At 40.4% G+C, this 23,183-nt stretch overlaps 2 protein-coding genes across 3 annotated transcripts in view; one reads left to right on the top strand and one right to left on the bottom strand.

Annotated features, from left to right (window-relative positions):
- Nucleotides 1-257: 257 nt before the first annotated feature.
- On the bottom strand, nucleotides 258-21,731 carry FSAF1 (40S small subunit processome assembly factor 1). The gene is made up of 7 exons (XM_072647452.1): nucleotides 21,237-21,731; nucleotides 15,129-15,478; nucleotides 5,110-5,166; nucleotides 4,527-4,622; nucleotides 4,320-4,406; nucleotides 2,083-2,138; nucleotides 258-559 (listed from the first exon to the last, which is right to left on the bottom strand). Exons 1-7 carry the CDS (start codon nucleotides 21,322-21,324, stop codon nucleotides 421-423), a joined length of 873 nt encoding a protein of 290 aa, XP_072503553.1. The 5' UTR covers nucleotides 21,325-21,731; the 3' UTR covers nucleotides 258-420.
- Nucleotides 20,304-23,183, top strand: part of GNPAT (glyceronephosphate O-acyltransferase) — a 42,081-nt gene continuing 39,201 nt past the window's right edge. The window contains exon 1 of one of the 2 annotated variants that reach the window (XM_072647450.1): nucleotides 20,304-20,673. In XM_072647450.1, coding sequence (XP_072503551.1) covers nucleotides 20,584-20,673 — 90 coding nt within the window. In that variant the 5' untranslated portion in view covers nucleotides 20,304-20,583. Of the gene's footprint in view, nucleotides 20,674-21,616; nucleotides 21,744-23,183 lie in introns of those variants that run through there. The other variant, XM_072647451.1, reaches the window with a different exon arrangement.

Genomic DNA, 23,183 nt, shown 5'->3' with positions numbered 1-23,183 from the left:
TAGGAAATAATAGTGTCTGAGGTTGGCCTCAGAGAAGAGCTGGAAGAAGGCATTTCCTTCCTTTATTTGCAGACAGAGTTGGAAGACGTTGATTATGGAGTACAGAACACAACACTGGACTTCTGGTCTGTTCCTTAGTTTAAATGAGTTTTTTTCTTTTTCTCTTTTTTGTTTTCTTTTGTCAGAAGGCATGATTCTTTGGAAAGAAAGAAGGAGGATATAATGGAGATGATATAAAAACAAGATACCAATAAAAATAATTTTTTAAATTATTTATTAAACCATGTTGCAAAAAAAAAAAAAAAGAGGCCAAGCAAAAATGTGAAAAGAAGGAAATTTCTAAATGAATTTATGTCCTCTTTCAGGATAATGGGGCTCATTTCAGCTTCCCTTCTCTTTTTAGCTGACTCAGCAAATGCTTCACTTGGTCACTTTAGAAGAATTTATTTTCTTGATATCCACACTACTCAGAATCAAGGTCCCATTTTTGAATTTTCCAATTTGTCCAGCTGATCCTGTTGACAAAATACTGGGAGCCAATTTCTTCTTTTTGGATTTCCTAGGTTTCAAATAAGAAAAAACGAGGATATAATTAAGATGAGTAAAGAAGATACACAAAGCACCTATCAAAGGTCCTAACTCAAGGGGAACCAAAGATAACATCTTGACATGTACGTAAATGAGAAAAGACTATTTTGAGGATGAAAATCAGAGGAAAAGAATATAACCCAATGAAATTACTGAAAATTACTGATATTCTATATTGCACAGTGTTGTGTCAAAGAAAATGGAAAGGTTTGTGTGCTCAAGATCATCAAAAAAAACCTCAACGACAGTCCCAAAGAAAAGATACTGAAATATATTTCCCCTAGATCATAGAGTACTGTATACGTTGTCAGATGTGGTCACAGTGTCAGATGTTTTTTCCTAATTGGTTTTCTTTCTTACAGAGGAGTTTAATGGTGGGGGGGTAGAGGTTGAATTGAGGTAACGGTGATGTAAAGATAAAGGGCATCAATAAAATATATTTTTCTTAAGAAATAGTCACCTTTCATTTTACAAATGAGGAAACTGAGACTAAGGGAGGTTAGCTGACTTGTCCAGGCTCACACAGATGTGGCAGAGCCAGGTAGGTGGTATTGTGGACAGAATGCTGGGCCTGCAGTCAGGAACACCTGAGTTCAAATCTGGCCTCAGACACTTATTTATTATGTGACTCTGGCAAGTCACTGAATCTTTGTTCACCTCAGTTTCCTCATTTGAAAATGGGGGTGATAACAGTGCCTACCTCCCAGGACTGTTGTGAGAATCAAATGAGATAATAATTATAAAGAGCTTAGCATAGTGACTGGCACATAAGAAGTGTTTATAGTAGGTGCTTAATGAATGCTTATTCCGTTCCAAAAACAAAGAAAGAAATGGTTATGGTATTCTTTTGAGTCAGGTTGAAACAGTCCTGGAAACACAAAATCAAAGAGGACAAACACACAACCATGGCAGATTAGCAAGGTCTTAGACACGACCTTATTAACAAGTCAATCTCAACAAAACAGTGATTTGCTTGGGGTTCAGGCAAAGGATGGGGAAGAGAGGATTCTAGAAGTTCTAATCTTGTGTTCTTGTAGACAGTAACAAAATTTGTTGGTAACAATTTACCTTATTTTTTCCTCTGAAATTGGTCCTGATTTTGGAAATGCCAATCTCTGGTCTATGACTATCTTAGACTGCTGTGTATGGCCAACATCTGCTTTCAAAGATTCACAAGCCTATCTACAGTTACTGAGTTGTCTGACAAAAATATCTGTCAATCAGGGAATCTAAGAAGAAGTTCAGCTTGGTGGAAATGGGATAAATTCGTTGTCTGGGGGAAGTTACTTCTCTACTTCTGCATTCTTACATATAAACTAGGGATAACATAATTACTCTACCTATACTTCCAACAAAGTTATTGTGAAGACAAAACCAGATGAGGCAGGACCATAACTTGGATAAGTTAAAAACGAATATTAGTGACAAGATTTTGTTATGACTCTTAAATAGGAATTTAACCATTGACTTTTTGAAACAAAAGCTATCACTCACCTATTATCCTCTGAACCTTTCCTCTTCTTTTTTCTGAGAGTGTCTGTGATATGGACCTAATTTCACAATTTCAAAGAATTATGTCAAAGTAGTTAGCATCACCAATGTCACTACAAAATAGTGATTCTCACAAAAACATCCATAGTTTATTTCTAATAGGTCATTTAATTCAACAAACACATATTAAGAACCGACAGTGTAGGGTTACTTTATAAAATTCAACAGAAGAGCTTAGTATCAAGAGAGATAATGAAAAGGTAGGAATGAAAGGGGAAACAGCACTTCCAGACTTCAAATTCTTATTACGAAGTAGCCATAATCAAAACCCCTTGGTATTTCTTAGTAACCAGCTCCAAATCATGCCAATTCCCCTCTGACCTTCTTTCCTACCTCCTCCTCCCCCTAAACTAGAACTCCAACTCTGGGAACCACCCTGAACTTTGAACTCTTGACCCCTAGCTTGCTGGGAATTGAGCCTCCACTGTTACTTCATAGTCATCAGCTTCAAATGATGCCACTTCCACTCAGGTCTTTGGCCTCATCTGCTGCCCAGTGGAATCTGTACTGCACTCCATGAACCATCCTGGGCTCTTATGTCACCCAGAAATCAAGCCTCCACTATACTTTCCAGTTACCGGATCCAAACCATGTCACTGGGGTCCTCGGCCCACCCTCACTCTTCTTTCCATCTCCCCTTTATGTATTGTCTTCTTAAACAGTATAAGCTTTTATAAGGTAAGCTCCTTGAAGGAGGTCTTGCTTGCCTGTATGTGTTACTCTCAACACGGTGTCTGGCACAAAATAAAACAATAAATGCTCTATTAGCTGAAAAAATATATGAAAGTAAATCAGTAGAGCAGACTAGACAAGGAAGGATAAGAAATAACTGAACACAATAATCCAGTAAACTGGAAAATGAAAGGAAAAGGAAAGAAGTGCTTATTGGATAAGAACTTCTGGGACAAGTGGAGAAATTAGATTTTTGACCAACATGTTACTATACCATATTCCACAATAAATTCAAAATGCATAAATGATTTAAATATATGAAAGATCATACTATAAAAAATGAGACCTGAAGCAGATCACGTGCTTTTCTCAGCTGTGGATAGATGAATGCTTAACCAAAGGGAAGAAGGGAAGCCGTTGACTTAGGTAAAAAATAAAAAAATCTATCAACTATTTCCATTAAGGGTTTGATATCCAAGATTTATATAGGTCTCCAATGAAAATATCTAAATACAAAAGCCCTGGGGATAGAGCACCAGGCCTGGAGTCAGGAGGACTTGAGTTCAAATCAGACCTCAGACACTGACACTGGTTAGCTGTGTGACCTGGGCAAGTCACTTAACTCTGATTGCCTCAGGAAAAAAACAACCAACAAAAACAAAAGCCACTCTCCTAGAGAAGTGGTCAAATGATTAACAACCACATAGAATAATATCCCATCTCACTAATAATGAGAAATGTAAATTAAGGCAACCCTTTGATTCCACCTCACAACCAGCAAATTGGCAAAGACTGTAAATAGTAAATGTTGGGAAGACTGTAGAAAGATAGGCACACATATCAAGCTGTGAGTAGGTACAACCATTCTGGTAATTTGGAATTTTAAATAAAATGACTAAAATGTCCATACTCTTTTGCTCAGATACTCCACCACTAAGCATTTAACCCAAAGAGATTACTGCAGTGCTTTTCATGGAAGCAAAGAGCTGGAAACAAAATAGATTCCTGTCTATTGCAGAATGGCTGTGTGACCCAGGACAAGTTACTTATCCTGTATGCCTCAGTTTCCTCATTTGTAAAATACAGCTAATAAAAGAACCTATCTCCCAGAGTTGCTGTGAGGCTCACATGAGATAATAATTGCAAAAGCGCTCAGCACAGTGCCTGGAACCATGTAATTGTGAGCAGTCTTCACCACTATCATCGTCATCTTAGTGCCTTCCCTCTAAAATCACCTCCCAGTTTATCCTATACCTATCATCCGTATAAAGTTATCTGCATTTTGTTACCTTCATTAGATGGGGAGTGTTTTGGGAACAGGGACTATTTTTTGCTTTTCTTTGTGTCCCCAGCATTTAAAACAGTGCCTACCTTATAGTAAGTGCTTAATAAATGATTGTTGATTTGATTTGACTTCCCATTCGGAGCTAAATCTGTAGGCGGTGGTGATTTAAACACAAGATCTTTTCAATGTATAAAAATCAAAAAAGGAAAAAGATGATACCCACCGTTCTTTTCTCTTCTTTCTTTGCTGCCTTTTTTTCTTTGATCTGTTCCTGCAAAATCTTGTAATTCACGTAACTATTTTTTGGAGGCTGCCATGAAAAAAAAGGGACACACATTACTGACCTTAACTCAATGGCAGTTTTTAGACAACTCCCTGCACAAAGACTGTCCTTCCCCAAGGCACAGGAAGGCAACAAGGAGCATCTGACCTTAGCACCCAGCATGATGGCTCTCTCCTGTTCCAGAATTCGTTCCTTCCCCTTCCCATAACCAGTGATCCCAAATCGATGCACTTCCAAACGGGCCTGTGAACACAGAGCAACATTAAACACTAATTACGCATTCTAAATGCCCTAAAGAAAGCATGCCATCCCAGCGGACAGTGTATTTTAGAGAGGCTGCACTGAATGCTAACTACGTCTGCACTCTTACAACTAGAATTCTCTATCAATGTTACCAACCTATCAGGAATAATTCATTTATCCTTTGTTTTAAGTCAAAGGGATTTAGTGATGTTAGAAACATTCTTCCTAGTATGGTTTCCTTTCCAACCACAGAAAAGAATTCTAGTCATTTCAAAGAGCAGTATGAATGCATGTAGGAAACCACCGCCTCCAATCTTCCCACATTCCTATTCCTGCAAGTAATATTTATTCATTTATAAGGTGGGATAAGGCAGAGGGCAGCTACCTCATAAATCAATGAGAGACCCAAGAATAAAATTCAGGATTTGCCCAAGATTTATGTCCACTAATCCTCTAAAATCTCTTTGGAGCATCTTCAAGTGCATACCTTTTCCAAATTAAACTCCTGTACACCCACGTCCTTCTCAAGGGCACTGATTTTTGTCTGGAAGGAAAAAAAAGGTTTGCATTAAACAATTCATTACCATACTGGTGTAAATGCTCATAACTTGACTCCAGAAGTTTGTACAAATACAAAAGCAATTTTTAAGACAGCCAGAATGTTTACTTATCTATTCATACTTGTCAACCTCCTCTTTCCCAGTCAGGAAACAACCTTCTACCTTAAACCTCACAAAGAAATTTCTTCTGTAACTCATATATTTATCACATAATTTGGGGAGGGGGGATACAAGTGTCTATACTTAGGACTTTATTGATGCAGGGAATTCCTCATGAATAAACCTCCCTCACTAACAGCTTGGCAAATGCTAAGCAATGTATACTTTGAGAGAGTTGCCTAGAGCATTGAGGTTCAGTGACTAGCCAGTCTATCTAGAGATGGGTGGTTTTGGACTCTGGCTATCTTGAATCTGAAATTGGCTTCTCATCCCTTATCCCACTGACTGTTCATCTCTATCCCTTATTCTCTACTCTCATGTACTACCATGCAGTTCATGCCCCTCATCACCTACCACCTGTACTACTTCTGAAAGCCTCCAGAAGGTCTCCCCTTCTCCTTCCTGGCTATGTTTTTGACTCTAATGATTTTAACACCATGACTCACTCTGGAACGTTGCCTATCACCTGGGGCCTTATCACCCACCAATGTCATTCTGCTATGTCAAGCTCCCATTTCCCATTCATGAGCTCTTTTCCTAGACTCCATTTTGGAAGTAAGGCCAGAGCAGCCAAGCTTTGTTCTCCTCTCAGTTGTGCTTCTGACTTAAATGATTTTACCACCATGCCCCTTGCTCAGGTACCCATGCCTATCATTCCCACTCCCCTTAAAGTATTATCTTCTCCAACTGGAATGTAAGTGCTTTGAGTGCAGAGACTGCCCTTCTTAGCTCTGCATGATCAGGGCTGGGTTAGTGCCTGGAACATAATAAATACTTACTTAATTACCTGTCTACTTATCACTGCCTCTAGATTCTCTCCTTTTCATCCAAATCTCCACAGAGATGTCAAAGTGATATTTCTAAATACAAATCCAACTATATCACTGCCCTGCCCAAGAAGTCCCAATGGCTCCATATTGCCTCTATGATCAAAAAGAAATTCTTCTGTTTGGCCTTTAAAGATCTTTATCATCTTGTTCCAATCTACTTTTGAAGCCTTATTACAAACTATGCCTTGCTCCACACCCTCTGCAGTCCAAACTGGCCTTCTTACTTTCTCCTACACAACACACCACTTCCCATCTGCATGCTTTTGCACTAAACTGGGATGGTCTTCCTCCTCTAAGAATACCTAGCTTCCTTCCCAGCTCAGTTCAATGGCCACCTTCTTCAGGAGAACTTTCCTGAGTCTACCAGCTGCTGCTACCTCCTTTCTCCCCCAAATTACTTTTTATTTACTTTTTATCTTTAGTTATCTACTTGTATACAACATGGTATTTCCCCTGACAGAATGTAAGCACACTGAAGGCAGAGACTGTTTTTATATTCCTAGTGCTTAGCCCAGGGGTGGGGAAACCTGCAGCTTCAAGGCCAAATGTAGCGCTCTAGGTCCTCAAGTGCAGCCCTCTAACTGAATCCAAAGATCAACCAATCCATTTTCCCAAGTTTACTGCATAGGTTTTCTTTAAAAAAAAAATTATTCTCAACACTTAGCAAACACCAAATAAAATGAACATTTTTACATAGAGAGTAGAACAGAAAAAGAGGATTGTACTAGAAACTGTAAATATCTATTTGATACAAATTATTTTCCTTTTAAAGCACACAAATTTAACATGTAACTTGGAGAGGGAATGTGCTTGATTTAGTGTTGTTAAGCCACATTAAATGAATTTCACAATTCTCCTACATCTGGAACTTCTGTCATCTTTCCCTTACAGAATAAGCAAATATTTTTAAAATACATCTCTTGGGATAGGTCATCTTTTACAAAACTTTCTCTGCAGTGACCTGATTAATTAGTCAAGTGCAGAAACACAATACATAAACCATGAATCTGTTCTTGACCTTTCCCTTAGGGCTTTACCTAAGGAAAATGATGACATCTATTGTTCCCCATCCCTTCTCATCTAAATCTATGACTGTGACTAGCACAGAGCAACAATGACTAGGGAACTGGGACACCTGAGTTCCTGATTTATATGACTCATACGTTTAATATGGTTGAAAGCCATCCCTTAACGATTTTATCACACGTCTAATATCTTATGTTAATAAAGGCAGATGACTTAGAGATCTCCAAAATCCTATGGAACATATCCTTTCTTCCATGTACTGTAAAACAGTGATGATAATACTAATTAATTCAAATGCTTCCAAGTCAGGCATCACTCAGCAGCAGCACTACCATCTGAAAGTTGCTTAATGGCCTAAAATACTTCCAATTTGGTTGGTGGTGATACAAGTTCTTTACTGCCTCCACAGCAGGGAGAACTATGAGAATAGAGAAACTAATGACTAGATACCTCATGGAAAAGCCCTGCCCATCAGCGCAAGGTTGCCTGATGTTGCACTGCAACATCACTGAGTAATTCCTATTTGACTTAGAGAAAGTAAGGGAGTTGGACCAGAAGACCTTAAAAAGTTGTCCTCATAGCCAATTACAAACTTTGTGCAAACACTATGATTAGTTACAAATACAGGTAGCCCCTGATGTGTGTGCATGTGTATGTGTTAATCTTGTCAGTCAACAAACATTTATTAGCCACCTACTATGTGCAATTGCTGTGCTAAGAAACAAAAAAGACAGGCAGTCCCTACCCTAAGGAGTTTACAATCTAATAGGGAAGATGACAAAGGGAAGCTGAGAAGGCACCTGTGGTGGAGGTAGGATGAAGAACTCAAAGGAGTGCAATGAGATGGATAATGGAGAGATGGCTGGCATGGACGCTCTCCTTAATGGGAGTTTGGGGAGGAGCTCTTAGCTCAGCCCTTCAGCCCCTATGGCAGAGGCAGAGGTTTCTGGTGAAGGGTGCATACCAGGTGTGATGTGTTCTTGCAGGAAGAGGAGGTTCCTGGGAACATGATGGAAAAGTCCAAAGGAGCACAGTGGGACACCCTCCTTTAATCACTACAACTAAATTATAAACTCATTAAAGTCAGGGACCAGCTTTTACATTTCACCTATTCGGTGCTCAGTAAACATCTATTGGTTGACTGATAACACCCAACTCTACTGTCTACTCCCTATTTAAGCTTTTATGGAAGTTGGGTATCGTTCAAGAACACATGTATATTTGTTTTAATTGGATGCTTGGTCACAATACAAAAGTATGACTATAAAGTCTCTTCTGCCTTGCGTGGCTTCCTGTTCATTTGACCTGTAATTCAGGCTAGTACTAAACTACTATTCAGCCACATACATAGAAGGTTAAATAGGCTTTTGGTGGGCTGCCCTGGAAATTTAAAATACACGGTGCGGGCCTCTCGAGATTACTGAACAAGAATAGAAATGAATGCTTCTACTGCTAGCCTCACAAACAAATGCAGAAAAGTAGATATATTAAATGCATCTTTTGTGGACCATAATACGATAAAATTATATTCAATAAAAGAGCCTTTGAGGCAAAGAATGAAAATTAATTGGATACTAACTTAATTCTAAAGAACAGGTGGGTCAATCATAATGACAAAAGTAATCAAAAAAACTTAATCATGAAAAAATCAATAATTTCATCAAAGATAATGACAACAATGAGACAACACACTTATAGGATGCAGACAAAGTAGTTTCTTATGGGAACATTTGTATCTCTAAACACTCTCAATGAGAGACAAGGGGATTGGGGGTGGACATGAGGCACAGACAGAGACACCGAGAGAGCACAGATCAACAACATAGGCATACAACTAAAAACACTGGAAAATCAACAAATTAAAACCCATCAATTAAAGACCAAAACAGAAATTCTGAAAAATCAAAGAACAAAACAGAGCAAAAAATCCACTTGAAAAAAAAAAAAGCTGGTTTAAAAAAAAAATCAAACCAAATCAGCAGAATAGAATATTACTCCCAGGGGAAAATCCATTCTGAATGCAACACTCAAAGACCACAGCACTCCAATCAATGTAGAGGCCAAGCCCAACTTCAGAAGGATGCCAGGGAAATATGTCTTCCCCTCTTCAAACGACTAGCTTAACCTCTCTGGGATTCAATTTCTTCATCTGTGAAATGAGGGGACTGGATGAGATGACTTCTAATTCCTCTTCCAGTTCAAAATCTATAGTACTAGTTGAAAGACATAGATAATGGTTAGGTTTTCTTGGTCTGTCCAGGCATTTTTGTAACAAGGAAGAATTCTATTGGTGTGCCAAAACAAGTAAGTTATATAAAAAACTTTTGGAATCAATCCATTTTTAGCTGGGGACAGTCTTCATTACAACTACAGAAGTGAACTGATAGGGAGCTGGTCAGAGTTCATACCTGAAGTTTGAAAAATTGGTCCATCAGTAGTGTACAAGAGATGGCTTATACAGAATGCTCTTATACTTTAGTAACTTAAAAGAAATGTATGTAATTATCCTAAAGTTAGTATGGGTCTGGGGTAATCCTTAAAAGGGTTTTTTATCTGGAGGCAGCATGGTGTCATGAATAGAGAGCCAGCCTTGAAGCTAGGAAGACCTGGTCTCACCTCTGGTCTACTCATTTTAAAAAGGAGGAAACGGATTCAAAAACATGTACTTGTCTGAGGGACTCGATGACAGAGCTGGAGTTTGAGCCAAGGTGCCTGAGTCTAGAGCCAGCACTCTTACTGGAGAATATCCTCTGAATATTGTACCTGGGATTTGAACAGAAACCAGGGCCAGTGTGCCACCCTTAGGTTACTATAGATGGACCTCTGGGTGATTATTATGCAGTCCTTGTGAAGGAGAGTTTGGAATGTATATGGGGTATATGTGTGTGTGCGCATATAAATTCTTAGAAGAAAATGAGGTCAAAAGCCTTTTTAGTCAAAAGTTGGCTACTACCTGTGTAGCTGGCATTTTGACCAAAAATTCTTAGCTCAAGCCTCAGGGCAGGAAAGTACATGTCTCTAAGTCAGATACTGACTATATTTATATATTTCTTTTGATTACATATTAGTCTATCCTGTCTCAATTAGATTATGGGACTCCTGGAAGGCAGTAAATAAGGTCTGTTTTTTAATATGTAACATAAGCAACTAAAATAGTATTATGCATCCTCATTAACCCCAAATTGCTGACCACTCTTTTCTTCTGCTCTTAAAATAGCCTTTAACCTAAGAAGTAGCTATTAATTTGTTTGTTCATGTTGCCTTAGAAGTGTCTTTTTAAGCTATATATTCCATTTCCCTAACTGAATGCTCTCATATTTCTAAGAACACACACACACACAAGAAAGGAAAGAGATAAGGATAACCAAGGACAAAGAAAAATGAATGGAAAATTCTTGTTACTGAGTCAGGTAGGCAAATTCACTTTAATTCAATAAATACTTAACAAGCACCTAGTATGTGAATAGACCAAAGCTCAGAAATAAGCTAGCACCTATTTATGAAATGTGCCCGGCACAAAAGTGAGACAATTCCTGCCAAGTAGGTGGAAAACACAGATATAGTTTATAGTTAAGTAAATAAGATATGTGAAGAGAAGAAATGTCTAATCAGCCTGGAAAGACAGACAGAAGCCAGACTGTAAAGAGCTTTAAATGCCCAGCAGAGGAGTTTGGGTTTTATACTATGGCCATTGGAAGTCACTGGAGAGTGACAAGGTCAGACCTGTGGTTTATGAATTGATATCAGCTTGGAAGTTGATGGACTAGAGATGGGAAAGGCTGGGAGACCAACTAGGACACCATTATAATGGACCATTATGATATACTGAAGGGAGGGAGTTTTACACAAAACTCTACCTCCCCCAATTTAATTAGACAAAAAGAGTCAAGAATGACTGGCAGGTTGCAAATCTGAGTGATTGGAAGGTGGTGCCATGATAAAAAAAAAAAAAAGGTCAAGGGAAGGAGTGGTCTTGGAAGAAAAATATTAAGTTTGGTTTGGGGTATGTTCAGTTCAAGACACTCACCAGTCATGAGGCTACCAAAGAGCCCAGGTGGAGATGGAGGACTGACTGTCTGGAACTCAAGAGTGATGAGGGCTGTCTAGAGAGATGCTAGTTGAATCTATGAGAATTAATGAACTCACCAAGGCAGAATTTATATAAAGGAGAGGACCCAGGGCAGGGCCCTAAGATTCCTCCATGATAAAAGGCAGGATAATGAGACTGAAGAATGGCCAGACAAGTGGAAGGAAACCCAAGAGAGATCAGTATTGTAAGAATCCAGGAAGGACACAGCAGTTGACAGTATCAGCCACTGCTAGAGGGATCAACAAAGACTTTTACTAAGAAAAGTTAATTGGATTTTAGCTATAAAAAGATCAGTGATGATCTTGGCTCTCCAAGAGCCAAGTGAGGACAGTGACAGGAACAGAAGTCAAACCACCAGAGGCTGAGAAAGTGGAAGTAAGGCATACAGGCAACCTTTACAAAAAGGATTTGGCTGTGAAAGAGAGGATATAGGATGATAGCATCAGAGGTTGTAAAGTGAATGTTTTTCTATGATGGAGAAGAGTAAGCATACTTATAGGTATTAGGGAAGAAATATGAAGACGAGAAGACATGGAAAATTAGATAAAAAAGGATAAGAGGGACAAAATTCGGATCATAGAGGTAAGCTCCCAGAAGAAAGAGGATGAGATCAAGGAGACAAACTAAGGGGTTGACACTGGTGAGGAAAGAAATTACCTCTTCCTCCAAGGTTGGAGCAAAGGAGAAGAAAATGTAGCGTGATGTTGAGAATTAAGTCAGGACTTAGAATTCTTCTGTCTTAGCCAAGGCATATTTATTACTTGTGTACAGAAGGGAGAAATGGAACAAAGACTTGCAAGCACATCTCAGAGCCATGTTCATTCCAACCAAGTGAAGTGTGCCTGACCAAGAGAACTTGGTTGAGAAGACAAAGAATACATTGGGGGAGGTGGAGTTTATGAGGACAAAGGGGGTTTGTACAATGCTGTGAGAGGGAAGTATGATGTTAGGAAACTAATAAAGGTTTGCTTAGAAGGACAGCGACTGAATTGTGACTAACATATTATAAAAACAAGTACTAGAAACTAAGCCCGAGCTTTCCATAGCCCTACCTAGAGGCAACATGCTTTTAGGAAGATATTTTCCCAGTTTCTTCATGTTAACATTATTTTACACACAATCCTCTTAGTGATGTCAAACTCTCTAGAAATACAACAAACTAAGAATTCTGGAGTCTTGATTCCATAGGTGATAGTTAGGGAAAAGTACAAAATACCAGCAAAAGCTGTGAGAGCCCAGTTGAGATTACATAACCTAAATTTGTAGTGAATCAAGATAGCACAACTGTATGATTTCCTCCAATGGCATTTAATAGCATTAGTAGATATGGGGACTATGCAAATGATGGAAATGATCTACAGTTGAAATTTGGAAAGGGCTAAGCAGCAGCAACAGGAGAAGGAGGCAAGGGACTTAGAGGAAGAGAGTGAGTGTAAAGGTGAATTGGTAAAACTATAAAGTCAAGATTTTGAAGAGAATGAAAATGAGGTTGGAGCAGAGGTGATGGCTTAGAAATGCAGGGAGAGGTGGACTGACTGGAGGTTACATCGAGGTCAAAGAACAGAACAGGCTTAAGAGGTGAGACCGAGGGAGAGATGAAAGGTTAAGAGGTTATAGTCAGATAAGGAATTCTGGAACGGAGAAATGGTTCACATAGAAGGAATGCACAAGTAATGAGATGTAAGAGCAAGGAGAGGAATATTCTCATGTGTGGCTGGAACAGGATGAAAGTACAGATTGTGGGATTTGAGGAGGCTAATGAACCAGAAAGCTATTGTAATGGAGTAAATTCAAGTCACCAAGTATAAGGACAAGAACGGAGGTGAACTTGAAGTTGTGAAAAATCAACCATAAATTTTTTTTTTAAGGGCATTTTAAAGCTATGTTTGGGACAAAAGGAACAAATAAGGGGTTGACTCTTTTTTTACTTAGAGCAAATATAATGCAGATGACTGAAGGACACATTTACATGGCTATTTTACATTTAGAGTCAGTAAATGTCAGAATTTTACTGAGTCTTTTGCTATCAAGTCTAATAATGTTCTTTCCATAATGCCACAGTGCAGGTGACAGAAAGAAAACAACTACCAAACGATTTCATTTTGCTGCCATCTGCTTTAACTGAAGAGTATGATCTGCAAGCTGTAAAAGGTGGAAAAATATAGTTAATAGATAATCAAAATGTAAGAACCAGGCTCAGTGGACAGAGCACTGAATTCAAGACCTGAATTCAAATCTGGCCTCAGACACTAGCTGTGTGACCCTGGGCAAGTCATTTAACCTCTGAATGTCTCTGGAGACAAAAATGGCAAACCACTCCAGTATCCTTGCCAAGAAAACCCCATAGGAAATATTGGCATGCTATGATACATGGGGTCACAAAGAGTCAGACATGTATGAATAACAATTGAAATGGAAGATAGTTGAGAAAGAATAAGAGAACATCTAGCTGTTTTAACTGAGTTCAAATCTAAGCTATTCATTTAGGGCTGTGGAAAAATTGCATGTTACTGTAGAGAGAGAACTAAACTTTAAGTTCTGTACTAAGAATGATCAACTGTGTGCCCCTGGGCAAGTTGCTTAAATAATTTGTTTCTTCATCTGTAAAAATGGCACAATAGCATTTTACTACCTACTGCATAAGGCTGCCTTAGTCAGCCTTAAAGACTGTACAATTGTGAGCTATTTTTGAGCTAAAGCCAATGTTTTGGAGTTCATCCTTGGAAGTTAGTGTTGGCTCCACCTCCATAATCTGAAGTAAACCTCAGCATAGAAGAAAGTAGAATTCTCTAAAACACCAAAGTGAAATTGGTAGAGAAAAGCTGACAAAAATTTGAAAATGCTCCTGCATTCTATAATTATATGACTCCAATGAAAATGTCCTTTTTTTCACTGCAATGATTTGCTTTGTATCACAACCTTCCCAATCCAGTTCAAAACCCAGAGGCAAAAAATAGTGTCTTCTGTCCCTTATCAGGGCCCTGGTCCATTAAAAAACAAAACAAAACAGTACACCTTGGCTCAATCTCAATCTCTCTCTCTCTCTTAGAAAAAAAAAAAGCCAGCCATATCTTCATTCCACTGCAGGATCCACTCCAGACTCTGGGTTTTTCCTACCACCTCACAGAAGCTTCCTACCCTCTCTCCTCCCCCATTTCTCCCACTGGAAGCACTCTTGCCTTCTGAAGCTTCTTCCTCTGATTAGCTGATTGTTCCCAGAACCTCCATTTTAAGGAAACCAGCCAGGCTGGCCAAGTTTTCATTCCTCTGAATCCTCTTTCCTTGACTCGTCAGACTTTCTCTACCAGGCAACACTAGCTCTGGGGCTCTACCCTCCTTTCTCCCAGCCTTTTCAGCTTCCTTTTACATATTGTCTTCCCTTATTAAAATGTAAGCTTCTTGAGAGCAGGGACTTTCTGCTTATATTTGTATTTCCAGAGCTGACCAAGTTCCTGGCATAGAGCGAGCACTCCATAATTACTTGTTGACTTGACAAGGTGGGGTTTCTGGTCTTTGTCCTATAGAGGCCTCTCTGAAAATGAGAAAGCTGAGTAGTCAACAAACATTAAGTAACTTGCACAAAGAGTGACAAGTGAGCTAGATTTAAAAATCACACCTTCAGAGTTTGGAGTCAACGAATCAGCAAGCGCTGTGTTAAGCTCTGGAGATAAAAACAAAAATGAAACCATCCCTGAAGAAGCTTACATTCTACATAGCTGCTGCCTGTTCCTGTGTGTGGCATCATCTCCTACAAAAATAAACTTTTAGGGGAAAAAAAAAACCCAGTGCTTAATCAGTACTGTTACGGTAGAAAGCCTATGCATAAACAGATATTTATTACCTTTGCATCCTCATCCTTGGGTGGTTCTATTTCAGTTTTCTTCTTTTTATTCCTGCTGTGAAACTCAACCACTTCCACTGGTTCTCTTTTTCCCTTGGTTAGCAATGGTGCAGAGGAAACTGTTGCAGAGATGCCTGAAAGAGCAGGACTAGTGGAATTCTCAGAAGAGTCACAAAGCATCTCTTCCTTAAGCTTTCTGAAGAAGCTGGAAGCACTTTTCTTTCGACCTTTGGAAAGAGAGTCTGGCTGCAAGGCTGTGTCCACTGTCGTGGCTACTGCAGTTACTGGATCTCTCTGGTTCTCCTTTTTATTTTTTCTTCTTTTCAATGTTTTTTTATCTAGGGTCTCTCCTGTGCTTTCAAGGACAAAAACAAAATATAAACACATTAAGTTTTAACGTGATGTCACCATCATCAAACATAAGTGTGAAGTAACATACATGAAGGCACCTAGACTGCGAGGTGGCACAGTAGATAGGGCACTGGGATTGAAATCAGGAAGACCTGAGTTCAGATCTGGCCTCAAACACTCACTAGCTGTGTGACCCTGGGCAAGTCACTTAACCTGTCTGCCTCAGTTTCCTCATCTGTAAAATGTGGACAATAATAGCACCTATCTCCTAGGGTGGTTGTGAGGATCAAATGAGATACTAATTGTAAAAGTGCTTAGTGCAGTGCCTGGTACATAATAAGTGCTATATAAATGTTAGTGTGGATAGTAGACAAAGCTAAAGCAACTCTATTTTGTCAGAAGTTCCTCTATTGTCCCTGACCCTATTTGTATTGCAGCTTCCTTCTAATCGCCCATCTGCGACCTTCCTCACAGTGGAAAGAGCAGAGGTACAAGAGATAGCTAACCTGAAGAGTCTTTCCTTTTATCAGCCTGAACAACGGAACTGTCCACAGCACCACATCCCCTATTTCTACTCCACAAGTTGCCCAGCAACAACGTTTTTCAATCCCAAACCCAATTCACCTCCTGCCTAAATCGAGACTTATATAAGCTTAGTCCTTTTGTTCATTCAGGGAGTCTCCACTCATATGGGTGGCTCCTTTGCTGGTGAACTCAAGAAGCCCTTACTAATTCCTAAATTTATGGTATTGAGTTTGGGGGTTTTGGTTTTGGTTCTGCAAAAGCAGCAAAGGGACATAAGAGGAAAGAAGCTCAGGCAAGACATTCCTCCCCAGAGTATACAGAGTTCAGAAGTAACAGAAAGTCTGAAGTCAAGAAGATAGAAGGATAAACTAACAAAAAAAATCCATAATGACTTATTATGGTGATAAGAAATTTCAAAACACAAACCCAAAAGAAAAAAGATGACTCAAAAACATCTATAAACAAAGCCTCGGAGAAAAATACATTTTGAACAAAGGTCCAACAAGAATTCCTACAAGCTTTTTAAATTTTAAAAAACACCTAAAAGTGATTTTAAAGGAAAAGTTAAATGAATTATATGTAGAAATAAACAGTAAAACCATAATAGTGAGGGACCTTAATTTACCCCCTCTCAGACTTAGATAAGTCTAATTTAAAACAAAAACAAAACCAAAAAGAAATAAAGGACCAGAATAGAATTTTAGAAAAATTAGGTTACTAGACTCCTGGAAAATACTGAATGGCAAAAGAAAGGAGTATATCTATTTCTCAGCAGTATATGGCACTATTATTTTTAAAAATGAGTATATATTTGGGCATAAAAACCTTACAAAGGTATAAATGAAGAAATATTCCATGCATCTTTTACTGATCAAAATGTTCTAGAGCTTTAAACAGAATTTATATTGTCCTGCAAGGTATGACTTCCTGAGAGTGTTACCACTTGCTGTGGTGAATACTGAAGCAGAGGAGTAGTATTTTATTTTAATTAGGGACCATATATATATATATATATATATATATATATATATATATATATATATATATATATATATAAGTGTATATTATATATTATATATTATATTATATATATAAATTACATATATATTTTAAATCTTCTCAGTAAAGACATTTTTATTGGTTTTTTTTGATCCATGAATATCTTATAACACTGCATTCCTAAGCGTGAATCGATACTTATCTGAGTTAGTTGTGGTCTAGAACAACCTTCGGTGATCACTGCTTCCTTTTCTAGACATTAACCAATTATCCCTTTAATAATATGTTCCATTTGGGCTGTGTAACCTGTGATATTTGCATAACCTTTCCAGAACCCAGGCAATTTTCTAAGTCTGTAAATTGGAGAAGAGTTACTGATCATCTGCCTTGGGGGAGGAAGTTTCCTCATAGGAGCTCTCTCTACCTTGAAATCACAAGTCTAAAAAAAGAAAAAAAAAAATATGTTCTATACGTCAAGCTCCCCGGCTTACAGTTTTTAGAATTGATTTTCTTCCCTTAGTTAGAGGTCAGGACAACATTTGCCCTTCCCCAGACCTCTACATTCTCAAGGATCTTTGAAAGAACATTTGACTCAACAATTATATCTAACAGGAATATTAAAATGAAGATTTAGTTCATGTGGGCCTGGTAGCATGAACTCATCGTCTAAGGCTACTACTTTTCCTATTCAACTCCCTGTTAGCCATTTTCTGTTCTTTCCAGTCCCAAGATCATTTTCCCTAGCAGAAAAAAAAAACTAGAAACAACGTAAGGCCTTCCTTTAATATACATCATCACTAGCTTTGATTAGCATGGAAGAGGCCACATATAATCTGGTTGCAATGGGTCAAGTTTATCTAACACTGAAGGCTTATAAATTAACCCGCACTAGCCATTATTTCATTTAATTTCCCACAACAAGTCTGTAAAGAAGTTGCTATCATTATCTCCATTTTACATAGGAGGAAACAGATTCAGAGAGGTCAAGTCACTTGCTCAGGGTCATATACATTGTTTGAGGCAGAATTTGAGGTCTTCTTGACTCCAAGCACCTTATTTATTATGTACTCTGCTTCTTACAGGCAAATATATAATTATACATATATAATATATAAAAACAGTGATGCAAAATTTTGTGCATATTTTTGTACAGTCATTTTTCAATCATGTCCGACTCTCTGTGACCCCATTTGGAGTTTTCTTGGCAAAGACACTGGAATGATTTGCCATTTCCTTCTCTAGCTCATTTTACAAATGTGAAAGTTGAGGTAAACAGTTAAGTGACTTGTCCAGGGTCACACAGCTAGTAAGTATCTGAGTTCAGATTTGAACTGAAGAAAATGAGTCTTCCTGAATCCAGAAAAGGTACACTAAACCTAGGTGCCCCACAAATATATTTATGACTAAACCAATCAACATGTGAAAACATGTTGAAACGTGAAAACAAAAGGACAAGAATAACCTCTTCCAAAATAAATCTGTTGTTTTGTTTTGGTAGCTGCACTTTCTCAGACAGCTTCCAAAATGGGAGGGTAGTGGCATTTACTTCTTGTCAGGAGTGGTGTTATGGTATGGTGTTTGGAGTTGGTACAGACTAAGTATTTCATCATGTTGATAGTTTTTATAAACTAGTTTGGTCCTTCCACAATGTTTCTTCTTGGAGTTATATCTGATCTTTATCTTGGAGTTGCACCTGCCTGTCTTCCTGCAACTCCATTAAAGAATGAAATAATTTTGCTTCTGCTTCTTTGCAAGAAACCTCGTGATCCTGAAATGGACGTGGTGGGCATGGTAAGGAGGTCATTCCTATGCCTTCACCACCATGTTAGGATAAGCCAAAAAAAAGCGTTATTCTTTCAGGACCATATCACACTCTAGTATTCATTCTCTGTTACCTATCTTTGCTTTCATCTTCTGTATATGTCTATTAAAACATCTTGCTTATTGCCCACACTTTGTGCATTTGAAGACCTGAAGCTATGAGCTTTCTTTCTGACATTTTCCTGAGTTTTGTTTTCTGTAAATTTCTGGTCTTTTCCACTTCTGAGACTTCATTGTACATCTTCTCTTATAGGCAACTTTCTAACTCTCCCTTTTCATTTTAAAGTGTTTTTGGTCATATTTCTAAAACTCCAAGAAATACATTTCTACTTGTTTTTGTTAGGTGTTCATTCATCCCTCTGGGCCTGTCATTTCTCTATTTTAAGCCTTGATCCAGAAATCCAGATACCATTGTGAGACACCATTGCCTCACTTTTCTGCTTGCATGGCGGACTAAAAGCTGACAGTAATATCAGAAAATGGTTCTTTTTGTTCAAAAACCTTTTTTGCATTATGAGATTTATTATAATTATATTATAATATGTATACTATAATCTCACTCCTGATCTTCTGCATGCAAAAATTTAACAACTAAACTAAACCTGAGGCACTGGTAAAAACACTTTAACGTCCTATTTTCCCAAATTACAATCATGTTCTTGGTTTAACCTGAGCAAATCTGTTAGTCCCCCAAGGGCCTCCCTCTTCCCTACCTCATAATCAGAAGCTTCTTCTGATTTGTGGGCCTCTAGATTTACCTAGTACTCATGCATTTAAAACACCCAGTTCCCTGATTGTTTAGCACTCCCACTACTGCCTAACTCTCCAAATACTTGCTGAGTGATAGTTCCCACCCCATGTTTGCATATTTTGTAATGTACAGTATTACAGGCATTTATAATATTATAATACATAGTTTTCTCTATTAGACTTTGACCTTCTTAAAATTCTTCAACCTCCAGTCTTCTGCTTCATTTGTAACTGCCCTCTCCCTCCTTCCCCCAAATCCCCAGGACAGAGTGCTCTCCTTGTAACAGGTCCTCAATAAATACTATTGACTTTTTACATAATTACAACACACACATATGTATAATACATATATATATACACAATCATATATACACATATAGACACTCATTCATACACACACACACACACACACACACACAGTAGCCTAATAGCCTGGTCTACCCAGTCTCAAAACAAAACTATTTTCAAAAGAAAAGAGCATTTCCAACATTTTAACCAGTTTTGAAAATGTGCTTGCATCTACACACAAAAAAGGATTGCTGTGAATGAGTACCGTCCGCGGTACGCACAAGAGGGTTTTCCCCTCCCTCGATCTCCCCCTCCCTCCCTCCTAACCATCATTGGCTAAAGAAGGGTGGTGCTACCTTCCCTGAAGTGCCAGGTACAAAATTATATTCCAACCATTTAATAACATGCCCACTGCGATTGCGGAAGACCTTCCGCAGTTTATCTTGGCTAGGAACTTAAGAGGCAGTGACAAGTCGAGCTTAGGAAGCTCTTAGTCTGCTCTGTCCCAGCTCTCCAGCGCTCCTGGGAAGCTCCGGGTCCGGACACCGCAGGCTTCTCAGCCCTGCGCTCGCTCCAGCACGACAAAGAGCTACTCTTTCTCCTGGGCACCGGAGCTGAATCAGACAGGGCTACAGACGGTGAAGACGAGAGACAGTCAGGTAACCCGGGCCAAGCAGGTTTTCAAAGGTCCTTTTTTTTTGTTGGAGCGGCAGAGGAAGGTATGGAGAAGACTGTGACCTTGGCAACTGTATCCCCAAGTTCCCCGCTGCCCACAGCGTCTAAGGGACAGCAGCAATGGCACACAGAACAGGTTGGTTCCAGCTCAATGGGTCAACAGAAGTGGAAGGACGCTGGGTTGGGGGAGGCTCTTTCCAGGGAGAACTAGAACTCACCACTTCTCAATCAGGGAGTGGGGAAGGAAGGGTGGCGGAGGTCAGGTGGTGCTGGAGGAAGGAGAAGTAAAAGCCACTACTACCCAGTGTGCTGGGCAGTGGATGGGGTGATGCGCAGGGAGCTGTTCTGGGAAAAGTAAACCCCACGACTACCCAGTGGGAGGATGGGGTGACAGCAGGGGGCCGGCCTCCCGTTTCTAGGTCAGTTCGTGGGAAAGTACATCAAGCACCCGGCAGGTGTGAAACAGCCCACGCCCCCGGCCTCGCCCGGGGATACAGAGGCTCCGGCAGGTGGGGAAGGGTCACTGGGTGTCCTCTAAAGCACTCCTGCCGGGGCCCAGCTCTACACGTAGGACTGGAAGGAGCTGCCCCTGGCGGAAAGGAGCCAGTGCCGCACGCCCTAAGAAAGTACACCAGTAAAACACCCCGCCGCGCCCCTCCAGCAACCCACGTGGGTGCCGGCCCAGCTCCTCGCTCTCACCGAAGTCGTAGAGGTTGTGCAACAATGTATCCAGGAGAGTCTCAGCGCTGGAACAGTCATCCGGTCCCGGCTTGTCCTCCGCGGCCATTACGGGGTGTACGGCGAGGGGAGAAAAAGGGAAGGGGGGTGTCAAACAAGTACCTTTCACAGCTACGACCCAAAGCTTTTGGTCCTGAGCAATTAATAATGAGACCCCGCCGACTTCCGCGTTTCCGGGGCCGGGCCTGGGCTCGCGCTTTGGCTCATCGCGGCTTCCGTCCGGGCCAAGATGGCGGCGCCCGGGGCCTCTAAGAGCGTCTGCCGCGGGTGCCGCCGCCCCAGGCGAGGTCGGGCCGCCGAGCGCGGGTCAGCCGCTGTCAGCGCCACCCTTCCCGCTTAGCTGGCAAGCCCCGGTGTGTCCCGGAGGGCTGCAGCGGGACCATGGCAGCGGCTCGATCATCCGAATGCTTTGTCGCCGTCGCTTCCACCTCTACCTCCACGGTCGCCACCCCAGCACCCCTCTATTCGGTAGGCTCCGGGGCCGGGGCGAGGAGTCGGGCCGGCCGAGAGCCGCTGGGCTCTGCTTCCCTGTCCCAGCCCGGACCGGGTCGGAGTCGAGGTGGGGGAGGGGGTCCTGGTTTCCTAGGCGACAGAGCTGGGGAGGGAGTGGTCACGGACCAACCCCCAGGGTCTCGGTGCCTGCTCTTCCTCCCGCTCCTGGCCGACTACTCTCCACGCTTCCAGGGCGTGGGGAAGGGAGTGACCCCGACCCGGAGAAAGCACTTTCTCACTTTCCTCGGAACGGGGCGGCGTGGCTCGGGGGCGTGGGACGAGGGAGGGCCGTCGTGTGGCAGCCCCGGGGTGTTAGTGGTGTGCGTCCCACCCGGGGAAAAGAAAGCGCGCCCCCTGCCCTTCGGATCTGCCCCGGAGCTGTAGCCACCCAGCCCTTCGCCACGCGTGTTTATTTTCCTGGAAGACATTCTCTCCAGCCGACAAATCGTCGGGTTTAGGTGGGGTTGGAATTCGGGGGATTTATCTGGCTTTGAGCTTGACTGTACTCTAGAAGGACTTAGAAATCTGTAGAAATTTTGATCTCCGCTTTCTGCCTTCTGACACTTTGTAGTGCTGGACAGGAACAGCTGACGTCACTGAGCTTTTTTTTTTAATATCCCCTTGTCTGTCAGTTACTCATTTCTTCCCTCCCCCATCCCCTCCCAGCCTGGTTTATCAGAATTGTCTGCTTCAGCGCTTCCCTTCCAGCAGTGTTGATCTCAAAATTTACTTGAAGAAGTCAAGAGGTAGAAGCAGTCTTGTCTTCCAGATTGCATAATCATGCGATTAGAAGCATGTTGAAACCGCCGGGCTTTTTTTTTTTTTTTTTGACCAGTGTTTTAATTTTTAACCACTTCTGGAGGAAACAAAAAATTCTTTTAAGGAGCATGTGAATACTACTCGTTGACTTAGAAATTCATTTAAAAGTACAAAAAAGAAAACACGTGTAGGCAGTATCAAAAAAAATTTTTTTTCAAATGAGACTTTTCGTCTAATATTGGAGCATCCATATAACATCCATTGCATTGGGTGTATTCTTAGATTTGTACCTTTTTTAAAAAATTAATTTGTTTCCAGTTTTCAACAGTCGCTTCCATAAGTATTAAATTTTCTCTCCCTCCCTCCCTGAGACGGCATGCAATCTTACATGGGTTCTTTGTAGCTTTTAATATATGAAAAAATAAGGAAGGAAAATTATTAGGTACGTCCTTTTCAGCATCTGCAATCTAAGTAAGACTTAGGTTCATACCTGGCAGCAAGTGCCATCTAGTCAGCTTCTGAGGTATGTCATACTTCCCTTTTCTTTATTTCTTATTGGCCTATTCTCTGACTCTTGATTTATACTCGAAATATTACAACTCCACTCTTCCAATAGGCTTAACTCCTTGAATACCTTCTCTACTAATTCTTTCCCCC

This window comes from Notamacropus eugenii, chromosome 2 (assembly GCF_028372415.1).
Source record: "Notamacropus eugenii isolate mMacEug1 chromosome 2, mMacEug1.pri_v2, whole genome shotgun sequence".
Classification (NCBI taxonomy): domain Eukaryota; kingdom Metazoa; phylum Chordata; class Mammalia; order Diprotodontia; family Macropodidae; genus Notamacropus; species Notamacropus eugenii.
This window is presented reverse-complemented; position numbering and strand designations above follow the sequence as displayed.

What these genes read in the sequence shown, in the direction of transcription:
- FSAF1 (XM_072647452.1), bottom strand. Translation starts at nt 21,324, where the DNA reads ATGGCCGCGGAGGACAAGCCGGGACCGGATGACTGTTCCAGCGCTGAG. An exon ending in CCATCATGCTGGGTGCTAAG is followed by an intron (nt 4,407 to 4,526) that starts GTCAGATGCTCC and finishes TTTTCATGGCAG; the next exon opens with CCTCCAAAAAATAGTTACGT. An exon ending in AGAAAGAAGAGAAAAGAACG is followed by an intron (nt 2,139 to 4,319) that starts GTGGGTATCATC and finishes TTGTGAAATTAG; the next exon opens with GTCCATATCACAGACACTCT.